Below are 19876 nucleotides of genomic sequence, written 5' to 3' on the forward strand. Positions count from 1 at the left end.
TCATAGCTGACAGGATGAACTGCACGATGTAATTTCATATCGCAGCAGGGCGCACATCGCTGCAATGCTGACACAATGCATTCAACGCTTGCTGTCAATAAAATACATTTTCTATAACATTTACATTCGTTCATATTTATTTGGCGAACAGTCTTTTTGATTAGAGAAATAGTTTTAATCGTCTCCCATTCTCTCAATGCACAATGGTCCAGGAGATGCATTTAAGTGGAAATTAGTTTTTAGAGCTCGACAGTTAATCTCTAGACAAAACCTGTCTTCGACAAGGTTGTTACATATGATAGAGCACTGATTTTCATGTTGCCAAAAATGGGCTGACCAACTTTTTCGATGAAATAAAAAATCTAACTTTCTTATCTCTATAGATAGAGGTAAACATAGTTCGACAATGTTGCAGTACCAGTTATTTGTAACATCTTTGTAGAATGAAGTTTTTTTTTTCTATCTCTTGAAATAACCGATATAGCGCCTTTTTTCTAAGTTGCGTTAGGGTCACCATTAAGAAAACTGTTTTTTTGCTCTAGCTTTTATATTTCGAATTCTACATACAAACTATCTTCGAAAGACTTTTAGAACATACTGATACAAACATTTTTCGATGCAGAACTTGTCAATATCTCAACTTCACTCAAAGTAATTGACATTTCTTCCCAAAAAATACGCTCTCTTCAATTGCTCGCCATTCTTTCTGGGGCAAACATAAACAAGGTTTATTGGCGGCATTTGAAAGAACAGAGTTCACTTTACATAATGTGTGATTTTCAAAATTATGTTATTTTTCGTGTTTGAGTAAATTAAAATTGAAATCATGAGTTTTTGGGTGAAAAACCATCAATTACTTTGTGTAGGATCAGGATATTGACAAGTTTTGCACAGCAGGTTGCGTGTTGGTCTTGATAAGCTCTAAAAGTCGTACCAATACAGCTTTGATGTAGAATTCGAAATATAAAAGTTAGAGCAAAAAAACCCGCTTTTTCATGGTCACTCTAATGCAACTTAGGAAAAAAGCGCTAAATCGATTATATTAAAAGATAGAAAAAAGATTTGTTCTACAAAGTAGATTAAAATAATTTGGTCTACAATATTGTCCAGCTAAGCTATCTATAACGATAAGAAAGTTAGACTTTTTATTTCATCGATAATTTTGGTCACCATATTTTTGATAACATAAAAATGAGCGGCCTATGATATGTAACAACTTTGTTGAAGACAGTTTTTGTCTAAAGAATAAATATCTCCTACAAAGTTGTATTTTAACTAAGTTGCATTAGGGTAACCATCTAAAAAACCGGTCATTTTACTTTTATATTTAAAATTCTACATCAAAATTGTCTTCGTACGACTTTTAGAGCTTATCAATCATTGACGAATTATGCAAAGCAGAATTCGTCAATATTTTAGTCCTGCTTAAAGTTATTGATGGGTTTTCACCCAAAAACTCATGATTTCAATTTTAATTTACTCAAATACAAAAAATAACAATATCAATAACTTTGAGTGAAGTTGAGATATTGACAAGTTCTACATCGAAAAATGTGTGTATTAGTATGTTCTAAAAGTCTTTTGAAGACAGTTTGTATGTAGAATTTGAAATATAAACGTTAGAGCAAAAAAAAACAGTTTTTTAATGGTGACCCCAACACAACTTAGTAAAAAGGCGCTATATCGATTATTTCCAGAGATAGAAAAAACTTTGTTCTACAAAGATGTCTCAAATAACTGGGACTATATTATTGTCGAACTATGTTCACCTCTATCTATAAAGATAAGAAAGTTATATTTTGTATTTCATCGATAATTTTGATCACCCTATTTTTGATAACATAAAAATGAGCGGTCTATGATATGTATCAACTTTGTCGAAGACAGTTTTTGTCTAGAGAATAAATATTATATCTCCCACAAAGTTGTATTTTTACTAAGTTGCATTAGAGTAACCATGAAAAAACCGCTCATTTTACTCTAACTTTTATGTTCAAAATTCTACATCAAAATTGTCTTCGTACGACTTCTAGAGCTTATCAATATCAATATTTTGCGATGCAGAATTCGTCAATATCTTAGTCCTGCTCAAAGTTATTGATGGTTTTTCACCCAAAAACTCATGATTTCAATTTTAATTTACTCAAACACGAAAACATAGTTTTGAAGATCACACATCATGTAGAGTGAACTCTGCTCTTTCAAATACCGCCAAAAAATATTGTTTATGTTTGCCCCAGAAAGAATGACAAACAATTGGAGAGAGCGTATTTTTTGAAAAGAAATATCAATAATTTTGAGTGAAGTTGAGATATTGACAAGTTCTGCATCGAAAAATGTTTGTATAAGTAAGCTCTTTCGAAGACAGTTTTCATATATAATTCGAAATATAAAAGTTAGAGCAAAAACAGTTTTTTTTAATGGTGACCTAATGCATCTTAGAAAAAAGGCGCTATATCGGTTATTTCAAAAGATACAAAAAACTTTGTTCCATAAAGATGCCTCATATAACTAGAACTATATTATTGTCGAACTATGTTTACCTCTATCTATAAAGATAAGGAAGTTATATTTTTTATTTCATCAATAATATTGGTCACCCTATTTTTGATAACATAAAATGAGCGGTCTATGATATGTAACAACTTTGTCGAAGACAGTTTTTGTCTAGAGAATAACTGTCGAGCTCTAAATGCTAATTTCCACTTAAATGCACCACCTGGACCTTTGTGTATTGTGAAATGATGTAATAACATTGGAATATAAACACATCGTGAGTGCCAGAGCTAATAGGACAAGTAATAGTAACTGTTACTCCACAAAATCTTTGAAAAAACAATAATAAATCGAATTTTATTTCTTCTCGATAAACAGGAACGCCTCGAATATATCACGTTCAAAAAATTTATTATTAGAAACAGATATTTTTTATGATGGAATATCATTTTTTCAACAATAATTTTTATAATTTCTATAATCAGAAAAAAAATCATCCTCACAATGGTGCGCATTGCATTAATTAATTAAAACAACGGTTTCAGGTTGTAGTTTTTTGGGCTAGAAACTAACGAACTTCCGGCACAAACTGATTTTTGAATCATTCACAAAATAGTTGTCGTCAAGGCATTTCGATTCGTCGCAAATATATACCTGTTCAATGGTCAAATCATGATTTTCAGTTCTTGTAACTACGCATTGCCCGAGAATCAGTCGTATTCTTTTCGTCACTATAAATTAAATTATCAAATTTAGAATCTCTGGTTAAAATTTTGGCACAGCTGAACTTTAACGATGCAGAAACTCCAAAATTAGGTGCAAACTTTGCCTGTCGGTGAATACCTTCAGAAGAAATGATTTGATTATGTTCTCGACCCCGGGTCAAAAAAAAAAACGCCACAGGCCGTGTATCGCAATTTTTTTTACAGAGAGAGTCGCTCAGTGTAACCCATATTTGTTGATTCCGAACTCATGGTAGTTATAAGAGCGATCTTCAAAAGAAATTGGTGGTATACGCTACGATTTACGCAGTGAGAAAATATAGTGTGATTCCATGAGCAACCTGAATACGGCTAATCATTGCAATTGGCATGAATGCTTTAACATATTTTATTCTACTTAATTCTCATGTTTTGTTCTATAATTTAACGAATAATTAATTTTTTCACATTATTTCTTATGTTTTGAGAAACGTGACATAAGCGCAACATTTTTAGTGATAAATACGAGAGTGATATAAATGAGACGTCACCGTATATTTAAACTAAGATAAAAATTTGTTCGCAAAATATTCCAAAACTTGAGAGTTTAAGCTTTAAAATGATGTACATCTTTATGCGTTCGTTCTATGTACGAGAAAATGTATTTTATTTGTAATAAAAAATGGCAATTACTTGTCGGACATCTCAATGCTGGTTTTGGATGTTTTGAAAAATTTTGGGGCAAGAATCCAAGAATCGGTTAAAATGTGCAAACTTCAACTTTTAATGGCGTCGAGATCAAACGGAAGAAAGTGTATCCTATTGTCAGTTGTCACGGGCTTGAGTAACAGTTGCTATACATCAATATTCTTAGTACGTTTTCACAATAATCAGATGGCAGTTTGTTGGAGTTGGAGTTGAAGCTCACCTTCTTCAACTAAGAAGTTGGAGCTCACCTTCCTCAAAAGCTTGAAAAAGAATCGAATGCTGATTATCAGTAACTTTGTGAACAATTATCGAGTAACATAGAGTGAATGAGTGATCATTCGAAGCCATTCTGGAAGGATTTTTAACGATGAACAGCACAGTGATAATTCATTTCCGTTTCGCGCAAATGGCAACAAAACAAAACAAACAAACTGAAATGCGCCAAACGGTTGCCATAGTAATAATGTGGACAAACCAACATCAGTGCAAGATCATCGAGATGCATTAATGGTTGATTAAAAGATAGTTCAATTGAGGGGCACATTGACATCAATAGAAGGTGGACTTTATAATCCTTTAAAACATGTGAATCCGAAAAAATATTCTATAAAACTACTGTAAATTATGAAAAAGACAATGATATGTTTTGAAACATTTGAATACCTTATTTGACATAGGTGCGCTGATCTAGAGCATTTAAAAAAGTGGACAAACCAAGATCTGATTTTCGACTAGACCAACATCATTTATCCTATTTTTATTTTCAATTCATTCAACGGAAATAAAATGTGTGTCAAGCGAAATAATGGAATTTTGTATTATGCATAATGAAGTCAATTTTAGGTAGGTGAAGTAGAACCATACATAATAGAGTTTGTACCACAAATGATAAGTAGGAGAACCACGGGCAATACGGACAGTGGGGGTAATATTGACAGGTGGTTGATTTGTATAGTTACATTTTGAATTTCTAATTTCTGTAAATGAAAACACCTGTAGAGTGTAATGAAAACAGACAGTTGCCAGTGGGAATGAGATGGACTGTGAAAAGTCTGTTTAACTAGAGGCGAATGAACTGAAAAGTTTAAACCTTCTTAAAGCCAAAAAGAAGAAGAAGAAGAAGTCTGTTTAATCTAATCCTAAGGAATGCCCTGCGTCTATAAATGGAAATCAAATCGCCAAATGTGGACTGTTTAGAAGCTAACTGGAACCAAAAGCAAAATAGTTGAGGGTCTTGAGTTGTCCGTTTAAACTGCTGAGAAGCACGATATCACTTCTAGGTGGATTAATTCGGTTTTTTAATCATTTAACGGACATTCGTGATCAGTTCATACCTTGGTTAAATAAAATTATTCCTATCGCGATCCGTAAACCTCTACGCTTCGTATGTTACAAACCTTTCCATATTACCCACACTATATTATTATTATTACACTATTACCCGCATCGCAAACAAAATTGTACTTTTCGGTCTGTTTTAATTTCAGTTGAAAACAATGAAAAACCCTTTTTTGTAAAATATTTGGCCGAATAGGTAGAAAAAACAGTATATTGAATTGCAAGAAACGGCATCAAAGTTTTGGGAAGCAAGAGTTTCCAAAGATATAATTTAAATTCTTCTTAATATGTCCGTTTTACCCCCACCTTCCCTACAGTTTGTTTGCCAATCAATCACGTTTCTGAAATCATTCCATGTGCGAATAGTTCATGTGCATCCAACAGGGAATAAAATCGATCAGGTTTCGTCGTCTCGGAGAAGCATATTGATGCATTTTCATCCTAACAAAACTCATTCCACAATGTAATAATTGGATGGTGTAATATCTGAGGAATATGGGGTAGGACTTTCTATTTCACTGTTTCCAAGTAGGTTTTGATGTATTCAGCAATATGAATCCGAGCGTTGTCATGCTGTAAAATCCCTTTTTTGTCTTTCCGCTCGTATTGTGATCGTTTTTTGTACAGTGTTCAGTCTAAACGATCCAATTGAAATAGAATAGTTACAAGCTAGAGAAGTTAGGGGATTCAAAAAAAAGTTGTTTCATGGCGTACACGATTCCAACCCTTCTGGTTATCTGAAACACAAAAAGATTGATTGAAAAAAGAAATTGCTTTTTTTTTTGCACATTTTTAAGACAATTTCATTATTTAAGATAAGTTATAAAATATTGGTTCATGCGACAGAGAGATTTATAAAGATTTGTTCACATCAAATTTGGAATGAAATGGTTCAGTATAACTTGAGATATCGAGTGTTAACACTGGTGTTAACACCTAGTCCGCAAGCCTTCCCGCGCAGGAGTTCAAATCAGGATCTCCGAGAGTTTTTGGTTCTTCTTCAAGTGGACAGTCGTCATCAGGGTTGCCAACTATAACTTTCAAAAATCAGGAAGAATGAAAATAAAAGTCAGGGAGAAATCAGAATAGTTCATATTGGGTTATTTAGAGGATTCATGTCGATTTTTTGGAAAACAAAAGCATAGTTTTTGAAGGCAGACATACATTTATTCTGTCTTATATGTACAGTTGTGTTCCACAATCATTCACAATCCTCCCAAACATCTTTGTTTTCTCATCGGAAACTGTTGAAGGTATTTTTATTATGTCCATAAAATCGTTTTTTTTTCATTGAAGAACTTTGCAGGGGTCTGAACCTATAATAATGACCTTGATATTTTAGGACAGTACCAGACTTCAAATTAATTTTTCGTGTTGTCAAAGAGACAGGAAGTTTAGCGTTGCTTTTATGGGACTTGACGTCCATCACATTGACTAATTCTGTTTGTTCTGGATTACATATTTTATATTCTCACTAGCTGACCCGGCAAACTTCGTCCCGCCCAAAATTTGTTTTTTGTTCAACCTTCAAACATTCACGTTTTCTTACTATGAGCAAGTTCATGAGTCCAATCGCAGAACTGTTCATTGATTGAACTTCTATTCGACTCCGTTGAATTTACCTTTCACTATAAAATTCCTAGTATTTCTAACAAAACTCATCAATATAATATCAGATTATTTTCAGACACAATTCTCGTTCAAGATTGTTCAACCACTTGCAAATAACATGTTTCTCCGTTACATGAAATAAATGTTTTATACAGAAAATATGATAGAATAAAGACAGCCTTCCTCGAGTTCTGCTCTTATCAACACTGTAAGGGGGATCCTGCTCGGGTCTTTAAAATCGCCGACTTTCTTTTTCGACTTGTCTTTGTCTTTATCTAGTCGCTGACAAAGCATGCTCAAATGTGCAATGTTTTTAATTTTGAAAAAAGATAATTTTGTTTTATATGATCAGCGTATGTTGTTTTTCAGCACCTTTTTCGTTCTGAATACTGTTTTGTCATCCTTTCAAACATTCCTTCAATTTCTGAATAAAAAGCTACGAAAGATTCACCCTTTCTCTGTTTTTCTGTCAATTTCTTGCAAAATTTTCCTATCTTTATTAGGATCTCCGAATCGAATTATCAACTGTTTAGAAAATTTATTCCATTTGCAGGTAAAATACCATCGACGTGCTTCGCCCGAAAATAAAATGTATGCCTGATCCAGGAAACAATCATCTGGAATTCTTTCGGCAACCATCAGTTGATTTACTTGGAAGACGAAGTCGGAAACTTCCATTCCCTGAGGGTCTCCACTGAACTGGATACCCCATTTATCCGAACGGAAATGTCGAAATTTATGATCTCGTCGACGGGAATTTTTGTTGTAGTCCGACAGGCCATCTAACGAGGACGTCGTTGAAAGCAAACTGCTTAAAGAGTCCAATGAAGAGCTCTCTGAGTCCGAAGACGAACTCTCGGGTAATTTCTTCTTTTTCTTTTCCTGCTTGTTTCGTTTCTTATTCTCTTTTTCAGGTTTCACATTCTTCTTATTTTTATCGCTCACTGCTGCCCCTGATTCTTTCTCTTCCTTCTTATTCTCATGGCCTTTTACCTCTTTCCTGTCTATCTTTTCCTGTTCATGTTTTTTTGATTTTACTTTCTGATCCTTGCTGTGACTTCCAGAAATTTCATCAACTGTTTTAATGGGAGAAATTTTACTAACTCTTATGCTTTCTTTTATTCCTTTTGCAAAACTACTCTCAAATTGTAAACTTTGATCCAACAAGGTGATATTTTCCTCTGATTTTACTTTACTTTCCGGTGATTCCGCCTCCTCGCTTACTTCTCTATCACTCAAATTCATCAATCTTCTCGCTAGCGTTTTATACGTCTCTATTAATTTCGAAATTCATATTAACGTCTCAAATTTCTGATCTTCCTGTGCCAAATCTATAGTTCTCGTTCTGTTAATTCTTTCTCGCCAATGACGCAATTGCGAAATCCATTTTACTTGAACATTTTCTTTCAAACCTGCTTCGATTTTCTTCAATTTCCTATTCACCAAAGGTAATTCCTCTCCCATATTACTTTCTATATTCCATATATTACTTTCTTTTTCCTCGCTCTGAAAAATACTCCTCAATCGATCTCTTTTCTGTTGTACTGTTTCCTTGATATTCTGTTTTCTTATTTCCAATTCATATTCTAATTCGTTGTCGCTTAAATCATATGGATTTATCATCCAAATTTCGCCTTCAGCCATTATGCTAAACCGATTCCCTTTCTTTTCTTTTCAGGAAACCAACCCAAGCAGAATATATTCGAAAAAATAATTAAAATAATTTTAAAAAGAAATATGTTCCACTACCAAAAATTCAAAAATAAAATAAACCTTCACCAAAATTTCCCGAATTCAATCTATTGATTAATCTACCTAATCGAATCAGACTTAAATTTTCTAAATTCAAATTATTACTTAAAACTAAAATTTCCTATATTTTAAATATTAAAATTAATTTTAAAAAAATTAACCTAAACGTAACTCACAGGGTCGCGAATTATAAAGTTGGGCACCAATGTAAGGGGGATCCTGCTCAGGTCTTTAAAATCGCCGACTTTTGCGCCAGAGGACGAAGGTCCGACCGAAGCACCGATTAGAGGTCGCGAAAATAAAGGGTGTGTCACATCAAATTGCATCACGGAAAAAACGCAGCAGAAATTTAATTTTTAGGAATTATATCTTCAGCTTTCGCTTATAATCAGATAAGAGTGTATAGATCACGTGGCCATGCTTCACTGTCAATTTTTCGTAAATTTGGAAAAATGTCGTCGAACGAAAAAGAGCGTCGTGAATTAATCCTGCGCACTCATTTCGAGAATCCGGAGTTGTCACATCGGGACATCTGTAAGATGCTGGGAATCGTCCAATCCACGGTCAGCAGAGTACTAAAACGATACTTCGAGAACCTAACCATCGACCGGAAGGTGAAGAACGGCAAAAATGGATGCTCCGTCAGTGAAAAAGATCACAAGCGCGTAGTTAAGCAGTTTAGACGTGATCCGAGAAGTTCGGTCCGGGATGTCGCCAATAAGCTGAATTTCTCAAGTTCATTCGTCCAGCGAACCAAGCAGCGGGAGGGCCTGCGTACATACAAGGTTCAGAAGGCTCCTAACCGCGACGAAAGGCAAAACATGGTGGGGAAGACGCGAGCCCGGAAGCTGTACACCGAAATGCTGACGAAGCCGCATTGCCTGGTAACCTGGTAATGGACGACGAAACCTACGTCAAAGCGGACTTTCGTCAGCTGCCGGGCCTGTTGTTCTTCTGAGCCTACTGGGCCCAACTGGGTTGTCTACTGGGCGAATTTCTACAGCGTTTTTTCCGTGATGCAATTTGATGTGACACACCCTTTACTCCGAACGTAAAGCAACAAGGCTACATAAACTAATGCTGCCATTAATGCCCTGTTTTATTCTACTAGATATGCTTATTTTTTTGTTTCTTAAATTTACCTCCGTTCTCTTGGTGCGCAAAGAACTGCTGCAACCGTATTCCTTGTAGAAATGTCCTACAATTATCCTATTCACAAATAAAATAATAACTATATAAAGCCCTATTGTCTTTTTGAATAAACGACTCACTTAATTTTTTTTTATCTCGCACAAACTCGCGATTTTTTTATTACTAAAAAAACTCCGAAAATTTCTGGAAAAGAATTTTTAATTTAAATTACAAAACTTTACATTATTAAAAGTGATCTCACTTTGATCAACCAAAAAATCACTTTCAATCGTCACTTCACAGAACTTATTCGCTCGGTGGCTCAGACGGAAAAGATCGAGTAGGTTTTGTTTCGTGAATTCGAAACCTATCGAATATTCTAGAATATTTTTCTGTCCTTTTTCCTTACTATTTCTTGTCTTAATTCCCGCCGCGTCATATTTGAAATATGGAGTCTTCGTCGATTTATTACTTAAGTCTGATTCCAATAGGTTGTCTACTACTAGGCGCCAAATCTACTTAAACTCTTTTTGAAACTACTATGCTCGTTTCAACACATCCGGCGATCCTTTGTTTTGGTATAGATAGAAGAAGATATAGGAGTGCGTTTCATCACATTAAAATCCATTTCCAGTTTCGAACAAAGATCTATTTCGCTAGCGCAAACATTAAATGGACTAACAGCACTTGTCACTATGTAACATATGGGAATTTAATTTTCCGAATTTTCCCTTTTCGTTCAGAGTTTCCCGAAATTTTATATTGTCATGTTTGGTTGGATTATTTTTGGTTGAAATATTTGTAATATTTTTATAGGACCCCCATTCCAGAGGAGGGAGGGGTGTCATACCATTATAGAAACATTTCTCATACCCAAAAATCCTCACATCCCAAATTGTGTTTGATTAGTTCACGAGTTATGCAGAAGTTTGTGTTTCATTTGTATGACAACCCACCCTTAGAGAGCGGGAGGAGTGTCTAACCACCATAGAAATATTTATTGCATCCTAAAACCTCCACATGCCAAATTTGGTTTCGTTTGCTTGATTAATTCTCGAGTAATTCAGAAATTCGTGTTTCATTTGTATGGCACATATCTCATCATGGTTCATAACGTTTTGGATGTGTCGAAATTGACCTGAAATTACGGCAGCACCTATTGATGTTTTCGTTTGGCAATTATTTCCGCGCTTAGTTCAGTCTTAGTTGTTACCCACAATATTCGCATCAACTGAATGATATTAAGGCATGTTCCTGGAATTATGCCATTTTTCGGCAAATAAATAAAAACTTAGCATAAATATCTCCGTAGCTGCATTTAGTGACCTCTTTCATGAGACGCCTCAGTGGCTGCCAGCCATTAGGCAGTAAAATCAAATCAGTGTTTGATGCCAATTCGAAAGTTGGAATGACTTGGTTGAGATGCTAGGAGTCTATGTGATACGGCTCATTGTGTAATTTTTATTTATCGTTACTTAATATCTCTAGCGTGTAAAACTAGGTTGGTTGGGGGTCAACCCCTTCTTAGCGGCTAGACAACGCTAGTGCGCTCACTATCGCAGCCAAAGGCAAAGAAGGAGTCAGTTTTAATTAAAATTAAAATTCAACGTTCATTAACTAACCCTAGATTGGAAGCAAACTAGCGCCGCTTTGATGAGCGAAATTAATCAAATTTGGTGGTGTTTTCATTTACATTCATGCGAAGGGAGCTCGATTCTATATTATGCCACTTGTTGTGAAACATTATGCTCACCACTAGTTTCTTCAAAGGGATGCTAAAATCTTCATTAATTCGACATTCACCCAAGCCGTTTTCACTTCAAAGCATCCGAAAGAGGGAATGTTAAGGGTGCATTAACCTCAAAATAGATGGAAGAAGAATATCATATACGTATATTTACATTGCTGAATATTACATATTGAATTCGAAACCAACAAGGGATAACTTTTCAATGTGAATTGCTAATGAAATGTTTGAAACCAACTGATGCCCCGGTGGTGATGCTCTCCTAATGAGATTGAATCATTCCACTCTTTACACTTGGGCTAATGGGTGAAATGTTATTAATTATTAAAGTTATCCAACAAATCAGAGACACCAGACACCACAGCTAAACACCTGCTTAACATATTAAAGCTGTTTCCTAGAAATTGTGCCCTTGGCGTAATTTTAGATGATCAATTCTTCGAACGACAACTAATAAAACCGCCCTCTTGAAGGGATGTCTTTTCCTGTGGGTGGTTTCCTGATTTGGGTGTCGGCATGTTCAAGATGATTCGCCATGTCTCCCATGTGGTGCAGTCAACAGAGAACGAAGGAAGAAGAATGTTTCAACTCGTTTGCGATGTGATTCATCAGAATCAAGCTTCCATTAAGGCTGGTCAACTTCGCAGGAGCAGAGGGGACGAAAAGAACATTCCCATTTTCATCACCGGTTCATGTTGCAATCAATGAAATGGAGTTCCAGCTGCCTCGAAGATATTTTAAGCGAATTGTACTCAAATATATTTGAACAGCTGTGTGTAGAAAGCCTCGAAGTAGAAATTGGCAGGTTCGCGTAGGAAGAAGGAAATATTATATTGCTTCGACGGAATGGGCTTGAAGTATTTTCTCGTTTATATTTTCGACTATGAATTTCTTCACTATGTGGTCGCTTGGCATTTTATGTTTGAAGCACTTGCTCACGTATTTCGTTGGAATTATGTCTGGTGGCTTTCATTTTCTCCGATCCGAACAGATCAGCTTATAAAGGGTGTGTCACATCAAATTGCATCACAGAAAAAACCGTGTAGAAATTCGCCCAGTAGACCGATCATTTTGAAAATTTTAGACAGTAAAATAAAAACTATTAAACAACTTTTGGCATTTTCTTTTTATTCATACTTCGAGCCCAAGCCCGTATGCTCGCACCTTCCTCTTTACCCCGTCCATAAGGTTCTGTACAACGTCAGGTTGTAGTTTTTTTTGAACAGAAATCCATTTTCTCTTGAAGTCCGCCGCCGATTTGACAACTTTTGGGGTCTTCCGGAGGGCCTGCTTCATAATCGCCCAATATTTCTCTATTGGGCGAAGCTCCGGCGCGTTGGGCGGGTTCATTTCCTTTGGCACGAAGGTGACCCCGTTGGCTTCGTACCACTCCAACACGTCCTTTTAATAGTGGCACGAAGCGAGAACCGGACAGAAGATGGTCGGGCCCTCGTACTGCTTCAATAGTGGTAGTAAGCGCTTCTGTAGGCACTCCTTAAGGTAAACCTGCCCGTTTACCGTGCCGGTCATCACGAAGGGGGCGCTCCGCTTTCCGCAAGAGCAGATCGCTTGCCACACCATGTACTTTTTGGCAAACTTGGATAGTTTCTGCATGCGAATCTCCTCCGGAACGCTGAATTTGTCCTCTGCGGAGAAGAACAACAGGCCCGGCAGCTGACGAAAGTCCGCTTTTACGTAGGTTTCGTCGTCCATTACCAGGCAATGCGGCTTCGTCAGCATTTCGGTGTACAGCTTCCGGGTTCGCGTCTTCCCCACCATGTTTTGCCATCCGTCGCGGTTAGGAGCCTTCTGAACCTTGTATGTACGCAGGCCCTCTCGCTGCTTGGTCCGCTGGACGAATGAACTTGACAAATTCAGCTTATTGGCGACATCCCGGACCGAACTTCTCGGATCACGTCTAAACTGCTTAACTACGCGCTTGTGATCTTTTTCACTGACGGAGCATCCATTTTTGCCGTTCTTCACCTTCCGGTCGATGGTTAGGTTCTCGAAGTATCGTTTTATTACTCTGCTGACCGTGGATTGGACGATTCCCAGCATCTTACCGATGTTCCGATGTGACAACTCCGGATTCTCGAAATGAGTGCACAGGATTAATTCACGACGCTCTTTTTCGTTCGACGACATTTTTCCAAATTTACGAAAAATTGATAGTGAAGCATGGTCAACGTGATCTATACACTCTTATCTGATTATAAGCGAAAGCTGAAGATATAATTCCTAAAAATTAAATTTCTACAGCGTTTTTTCCGTGATACAATTTGATGTGACACACCCTTTATACCAACAAAGATGCATTCGCGGGAAGCTTTGCTGTTTTGTTTTCATTTGAAGAAAAAGAGCAGCGGAAAGTCAGTATGCTGTATCCACCGTCTTCCACCAATTTTCAAAAGAGGAGATTTCTTCAATATTCGATATTTTTTTCATTACCAAACTTTTGATTTATCTCGAACTTTGGTGCAATACTTAAATGCATGTGTATGATATACATCTAGACTAGTCATAATTAAAATTTATTGGCAAAGCCTCAGCCTCCGTTAAATTCATTTTCATTGAATATTTTAACACATGGTTAAAAAATTAAAGTCACGGATCAACATCCTGAATAACGATGGGCTTTCAACATCACACGCTTTATTCACGTACATTCGCGATAAATTCCGTTTTAAACGTTCCATTTACTCACGTGTTCGGTACATTCCTCATGGCGCGATGTCGCAGGAACACGATGATGAGGGTCCCATTGCCCAGCACACCCACGATGAAGATGACTGCGAATAGAATTGGCACAATGTACGTTTCGGGTCTCCGCTCGTACGGGGTGTACGGAACTTCTGTGGTTGACACGTTGACGAGCTCGTTAGTGTAATTGGTGAGTATCGTCTCCAGCAGGATGAACTCGTCTGTATCGCTGGAACCTCGTCCGCCCTTGACTACTTCTTGATATATTACATTGCCGTACACTTCACTAACGCCAACTGGTGGTGTGCTAAAGTTAACACTATCGGAGGGCCCAAAAATCGCAGGGCGATCCGTTCTACCCCCTGGATCTATCATGATTCACGCGGTGGGAGGGGTGACTGTTGTTTAGAGATGATAGCTGCTGTGCCTAGAAATTTCACGATATCAATGATGGTAAAACAGGCACACTTTTACTCGATTCTAGCGTTGAGATTATCATTTTATTGAATCTGTAGAGAGAAAATAGAATGTGTAGATATTAGATAGGAGAATATCGTATACAAAATTGAAAGAGAAAATATAGAAGATATCCAGGAGACTGATATGGAAACTAGAATAAATATTCATCCGTCTGTGAAAGCTAACGTTGACATTCTGATATCCATTCCGGTGTTGAATTTTCAAGCATACTACGGGGTTCCTCTTTAAATTATTGATATTATATATGCACTAACAACACGACATCCAACACAATTAGCCAAATATGTACTAGAACAGTAACAACTACGTATTCTAATTCGGCCAGAGAGTCAATTTACATGGGAAAATGGTACCTCCGTGCGGGTGTATCTTTGACACTCGAGCGTGTTTCTGACACTTTAGTTTGTCAATGTGTAAATACTTTTCAATTAATGATTTTGTTCTAACAACTTTTTAAAATAATAATGATACTTCTGGCATCATTTTGTATGAGCGGTTTTAAAAGCTCGAAGAATCGTGCGGGAATGATTTCCAGGTGCAGGCAGGTACCGGTAGTTGGGTACGTTGTGTTCCAATAGACCACATTGGAGCGCCAGTTGTCGATGAACAATGCGGGCCAGGTCCCGCTGGTTATATACCGCCTGGTAGACTATGGCTGCGTTGATGATGGCATGGTCTTTGCAGCCATGTGTATTTTTCCTGCAACATTTTTTTCCTTTGTTATAAAGTTTTTCAGCCGCTTAAAACTGGTTTTGACGTAGGACTACGTCTTCCATTTCTATACAGGGGTGTAGAATCAAAGTTTCGAAAACGAAAGCGTTACGCCGGAGACCGAGATTTTGAGCGTTAATAGCTCCTAAACAACTGAACGAAATGGTATGATGAACACTTCATTCGAAAGATAAAATGTCTACGCGTTATATACTTGTTCCTTTTTCATCCAAAAACTTGTTTCAGTAGCGTTAAAATTGCTTTCAAAACAGGCTCTTGAAATCACCCATCGGTATATAAACGAGCGCCGCTCGGAAACCCACTCAGTTATAATTGAACAGCGATTTGAGCATGTTGTTGCTGTTGTGGTGAAACTAACTTCGTTTATCACGAAAGCGCTGATGAACGGTGTCACCAAGAGCCTGTTTGTGCACCCTAGGCCATAAGGGAATCCATCAGGAGGAGAGTGATGCCACGGTTCCGCTTGAAACATCGAAGCAGCCGCCACATACACACACATACACGCGCGGAACTCTCGTTGTTATCATCGTTGCTGAAAAATAATCTACCAGTTCCCCTGGGAATTTAAAAATACATTCATGCGAAAGAGTTTATTTTAATGTTTTCTATCCATATAACACTGCAACCAAATACATTTGGTTTTGTGATTTTTCAATCAATCGCAATTAACAGGAAAGCTTCTGAATATTATTTTTCACCATCAGTAGAAAATTTTCGTATCCAATATTGGATGCATAACATGAAAACCGGAAAATATTTCACAACGCGAAAATCATGTAATTTTCGAGCGATTATTTGCTTCCTACTCATATAATGTTGCGACCAAATACATTTTGTTTTGGATTTTTCAATCAAGTGCGATCAACGTAAGACCACGTCTTTCGGCAATTTATTAGAGGTGCAATGAATCTTAAGGAATTCCCGCTCTATGCGCACTGGCAAACGATGTTTACTCAACAATTTCTCAAACGAGAAATGGGTGTTGTGAGAAAGGATTGGCGAACGCAAAAACGACAAACGGGAGAAAGAGATGTTTGGAGATTGAAGGAAATTAGCAGAAAACATCTTCATTTTATCTTTCGAATAATGTGATTATCATACCACTTCGTTTTGCCAGAAAGAGATTAATAATGCTCATAGGAGGAATCGAGTCCTCCGAGGAAATACCCAGCGCAAATTGGAGTCGACTATCGTTTGCGGCATTTGTACACAAATAATTTTATATCACAAACTATCACAAATTTCGTATTCTTCTTTATCAAATCCATAGTCAATGGCACCCATTGGGCATTAATAATCTCTTTCCGGCAAACGTTGTATGATAATCACATTATTAGAATGATAAAACGCAGAAGTTTTCTGCCAATCTCCTTTCAACTCCCAACATCTCTTTCTCCCGTTTGTCGCCTTTCACTTCCATTTCTCCTCTGCAGTCAGACCTAACGGAGCATTCAGCGAAAACCGAGGTATCGATGGGTGCCATTGACTATGGATTTGATAGTGAAGAACACGATATGATATGGTGTAGTGGATATTATATTACATATAAATATTTGTTTACGAATGCTGCAATCGATCGTCGTTATTGGGAAGTAGGAACTGTTGGGAAGGAGGCCCTATTTTTACTGTGTAATTTCTAGGAAGAATCCATTCCTTCTCAAGTGTTAATAATCCTGCTCCGGATCAACGATTATTCCAGTCGATGCCCCCTTTGAGCGCTAATGATTCTTCCCGGCTAAACGAAGTGGTATGTCTAAGAGATGAAATTTCTGACATTAATATGCTTGTTACTTATTTTTTGCTAAGTCAACGTTAGTCCTATGTCCACTTTGCGGTTATATCAAAGATATAACCCACTTCTAGTTTTTTTCCGATTTTCATGTTTTATTCACACGATTTTCGAAGTTAAATTCAGAAAATTTCCTACAAGAATTTTCAGTTGGAGAATATTTTTTAAGTTGAGTAGGCTTGTTGTCAGCTCCGACAGTTAAACATTAATGTTGTATTTTCAGTTCCGTTTCGAAACATACAAACGAACTATGGTTTGTCAACAAAAGATGAACGTAGATTACTGTATATTCAGTAGAGTTCTCGAATTTTCAAAGGGAACTTGATTAAAAGTGTTGATTCCCACGAAAAACTATCCTATGCAAAATATCAGTTCAATCGGACTTCATTTACAAGTGTCGCACAGCCGTCAAAGTTTGAGTTTTTTGAAAACCAGTCTCCAGACTCCAGAAAGAGTTGTCACGTCACAAAATCATAAAAGTGTATCATATATGGATTCCACCGTATTGTAGCCTGCTATAAACTAATTTTTATGTTAGTTAATATCCTGAATAGTTCTCACTTTCCTCTTTCAAAGGTCCATCCTGTAGGGAAGGTGGTCTTAACCCAACCTTTGGTTCTGAACTCGCAAGAAAGGTGCTTCCTACCGAGTTTTCAGTGGTGTCAAATAAAAGGTGTCACAATACTGACAATTTAATAAAACTACAACTCCTTAAGGTGGTTCTAAACAGACCCCCAGTTTTGATTTTATAACTAATGACCACGTTCACTCTAGCGCTTGCCATCGATGTCTCGCACTAGCCAGCCTCATCGGGCGGTGCTCACTAACGAAGGAAAGCATTTGATTTTGCTATCAAAAACTTTTGATAACCTCTATGTATGCATCTGTGTGTGCATGTGCGCGTACCTGTGCAAGGGCGTTTATGTTTGCGCGTTGACGTTGGCGTGTCCGAGTTTTGTTGAAAGTAATTATTTTGCACTTTATTGCGTACATATTCATCCCGTTTGATATGCACCAACTTGCCACGATGTGAACCTCATGCTGTAAAGCGACACAATCGACATATGACCTGATTATTCGGTAGATCTTCAGGTCATCAGCGTACATGAGATGATGCGGATTAAGTCAATGACAATGTCGTTTACAAACAGAATGAAAATCAAAGGTCCGAAGTAACTACCTTGTGGTACACCGGATGGTATAGCGAAGCAGCTCGACTTTGAAGACCTCTGTTTCACGAAAGCGGATCCTCCTTACAGGTATGAGAGTAGCCACATGATGATCCAACTAGGGAATCCTAGTTTGTCAAGCTTTTGCAGTGCTAAATCATGAGGCACAAATCATGGGCTTCGGCACGAAGAGTCGAAGAGGAAGCTTAAATTTATCAACCTTAACACGTTCGACGCCCAACGCGACGTTTTTGAGTTTCTTGCAGAGCCCAACTTGCGATTAAATTATTAAATGAAGATCAAACTTAGTTTATAGATAACTTTTACATGATCTAGCAATGTTTGTTTTCAATTGAAGACGAATTGATCACAATAACACATGCCAAAGTCATAGTATAGGGATTTTGCAAAAAACTGCAGTACAAACCATCCGTACTATAAATTAATAAAAAGTATAATATAAACAGTATAATATTATGGTTATGATTTAATCATTTTTCTAGTTACATTTAGGTGCCAATTCTAACAAATTCCTTCTGAAAAATCTACTCAATTTGAGCGAAGAAAGTGTCACCCATATCTGGGTGACGAGGCGTCGAAGGTATTAACGTAGTCAGGGAGGGCGGAACCAGCATAAGTAACTTGAAACGAATTAGATGGTGTAATTTTTCCCCCTTTCTGCAAGACTTTTACGAGTTGGTGGCAGCCTCAGATTAAAACACTCATCAAAGGGAGCTTATCAAATCTACCAACTCCTTTTTAAATCATTTCACACGTCAAACCCGCTTTGGCCACCACCTCCAACGTGGAGCCGATCTGGCGTGGAGGTAACATCCATACTTCTCACGCTCAAGATCACGAGTTCAATTCTAACTCCCGACATTCTTCCAAAATGGAAGGTAAAAGTGACGAACCAGCCAGAAGCGTTGAACGTCACTATAATACAGAAAAAAAAACCACCTCCAAGATTTCTACGTCATGGGAAGGAACGTAGATACGATATTCTAGGGTGAACGTCTGATCGACCACAATACTGTTTGCGTGTTTCTGATTAGCTACGACAACACGCTGTTTGTTAGGTCGAATCTCTAAAACTTTGATCTCGAAGGAATTTCTTGCCAGATCTCTCGTGATCTGAATAAGACAAAACGCTATTTAATTTGCTTTGGGCCTGAAGAAAGAAACCCAAGGATCAGTTTCAGGTGTATCTTCTGGATAAGCCTCGACACGGGGAAGATGACGTCGATGGTTGAGCGGAAGCAGAAAATTGAGGGGGTGAAGAGGAAAGGTTCGCAATTTGGGTTTGTTGATGTGAACTCTTCCTCGGAAGAAACATCTTCCGAGATAGGAACACGTTTAAGCGACTTCCCAGTTGCTAGTGGGGAGGAAACTGTAGTATCAATCTCCATGGAAGATATACAATGAGGGGCTGTCCACATACCACGTGGACAGATTAAACCAAAATTACCAGAAATTAATAAAGAAAAAAAACATTCCAAGAAACAGATCTCCAGAAATA

General features: G+C 37.3%; 1 protein-coding gene across 1 annotated transcript in view; it reads right to left on the minus strand.

Annotated features, from left to right (window-relative positions):
* The window catches only part of LOC129765068 (neuropeptide CCHamide-1 receptor-like), a 143518-nt gene that overhangs the window by 43918 nt on the left and 79724 nt on the right, over positions 1-19876 (minus strand). The window contains exon 2 of the mRNA XM_055764906.1: positions 14192-14696. Within this exon, the coding sequence (XP_055620881.1) occupies positions 14192-14562 (371 nt within the window). The 5' untranslated portion in view covers positions 14563-14696. The remainder of the gene's footprint in view (positions 1-14191; positions 14697-19876) is intronic.

Source organism: Toxorhynchites rutilus, chromosome 2, assembly GCF_029784135.1.
Source record: "Toxorhynchites rutilus septentrionalis strain SRP chromosome 2, ASM2978413v1, whole genome shotgun sequence".
NCBI lineage: Eukaryota > Metazoa > Arthropoda > Insecta > Diptera > Culicidae > Toxorhynchites > Toxorhynchites rutilus.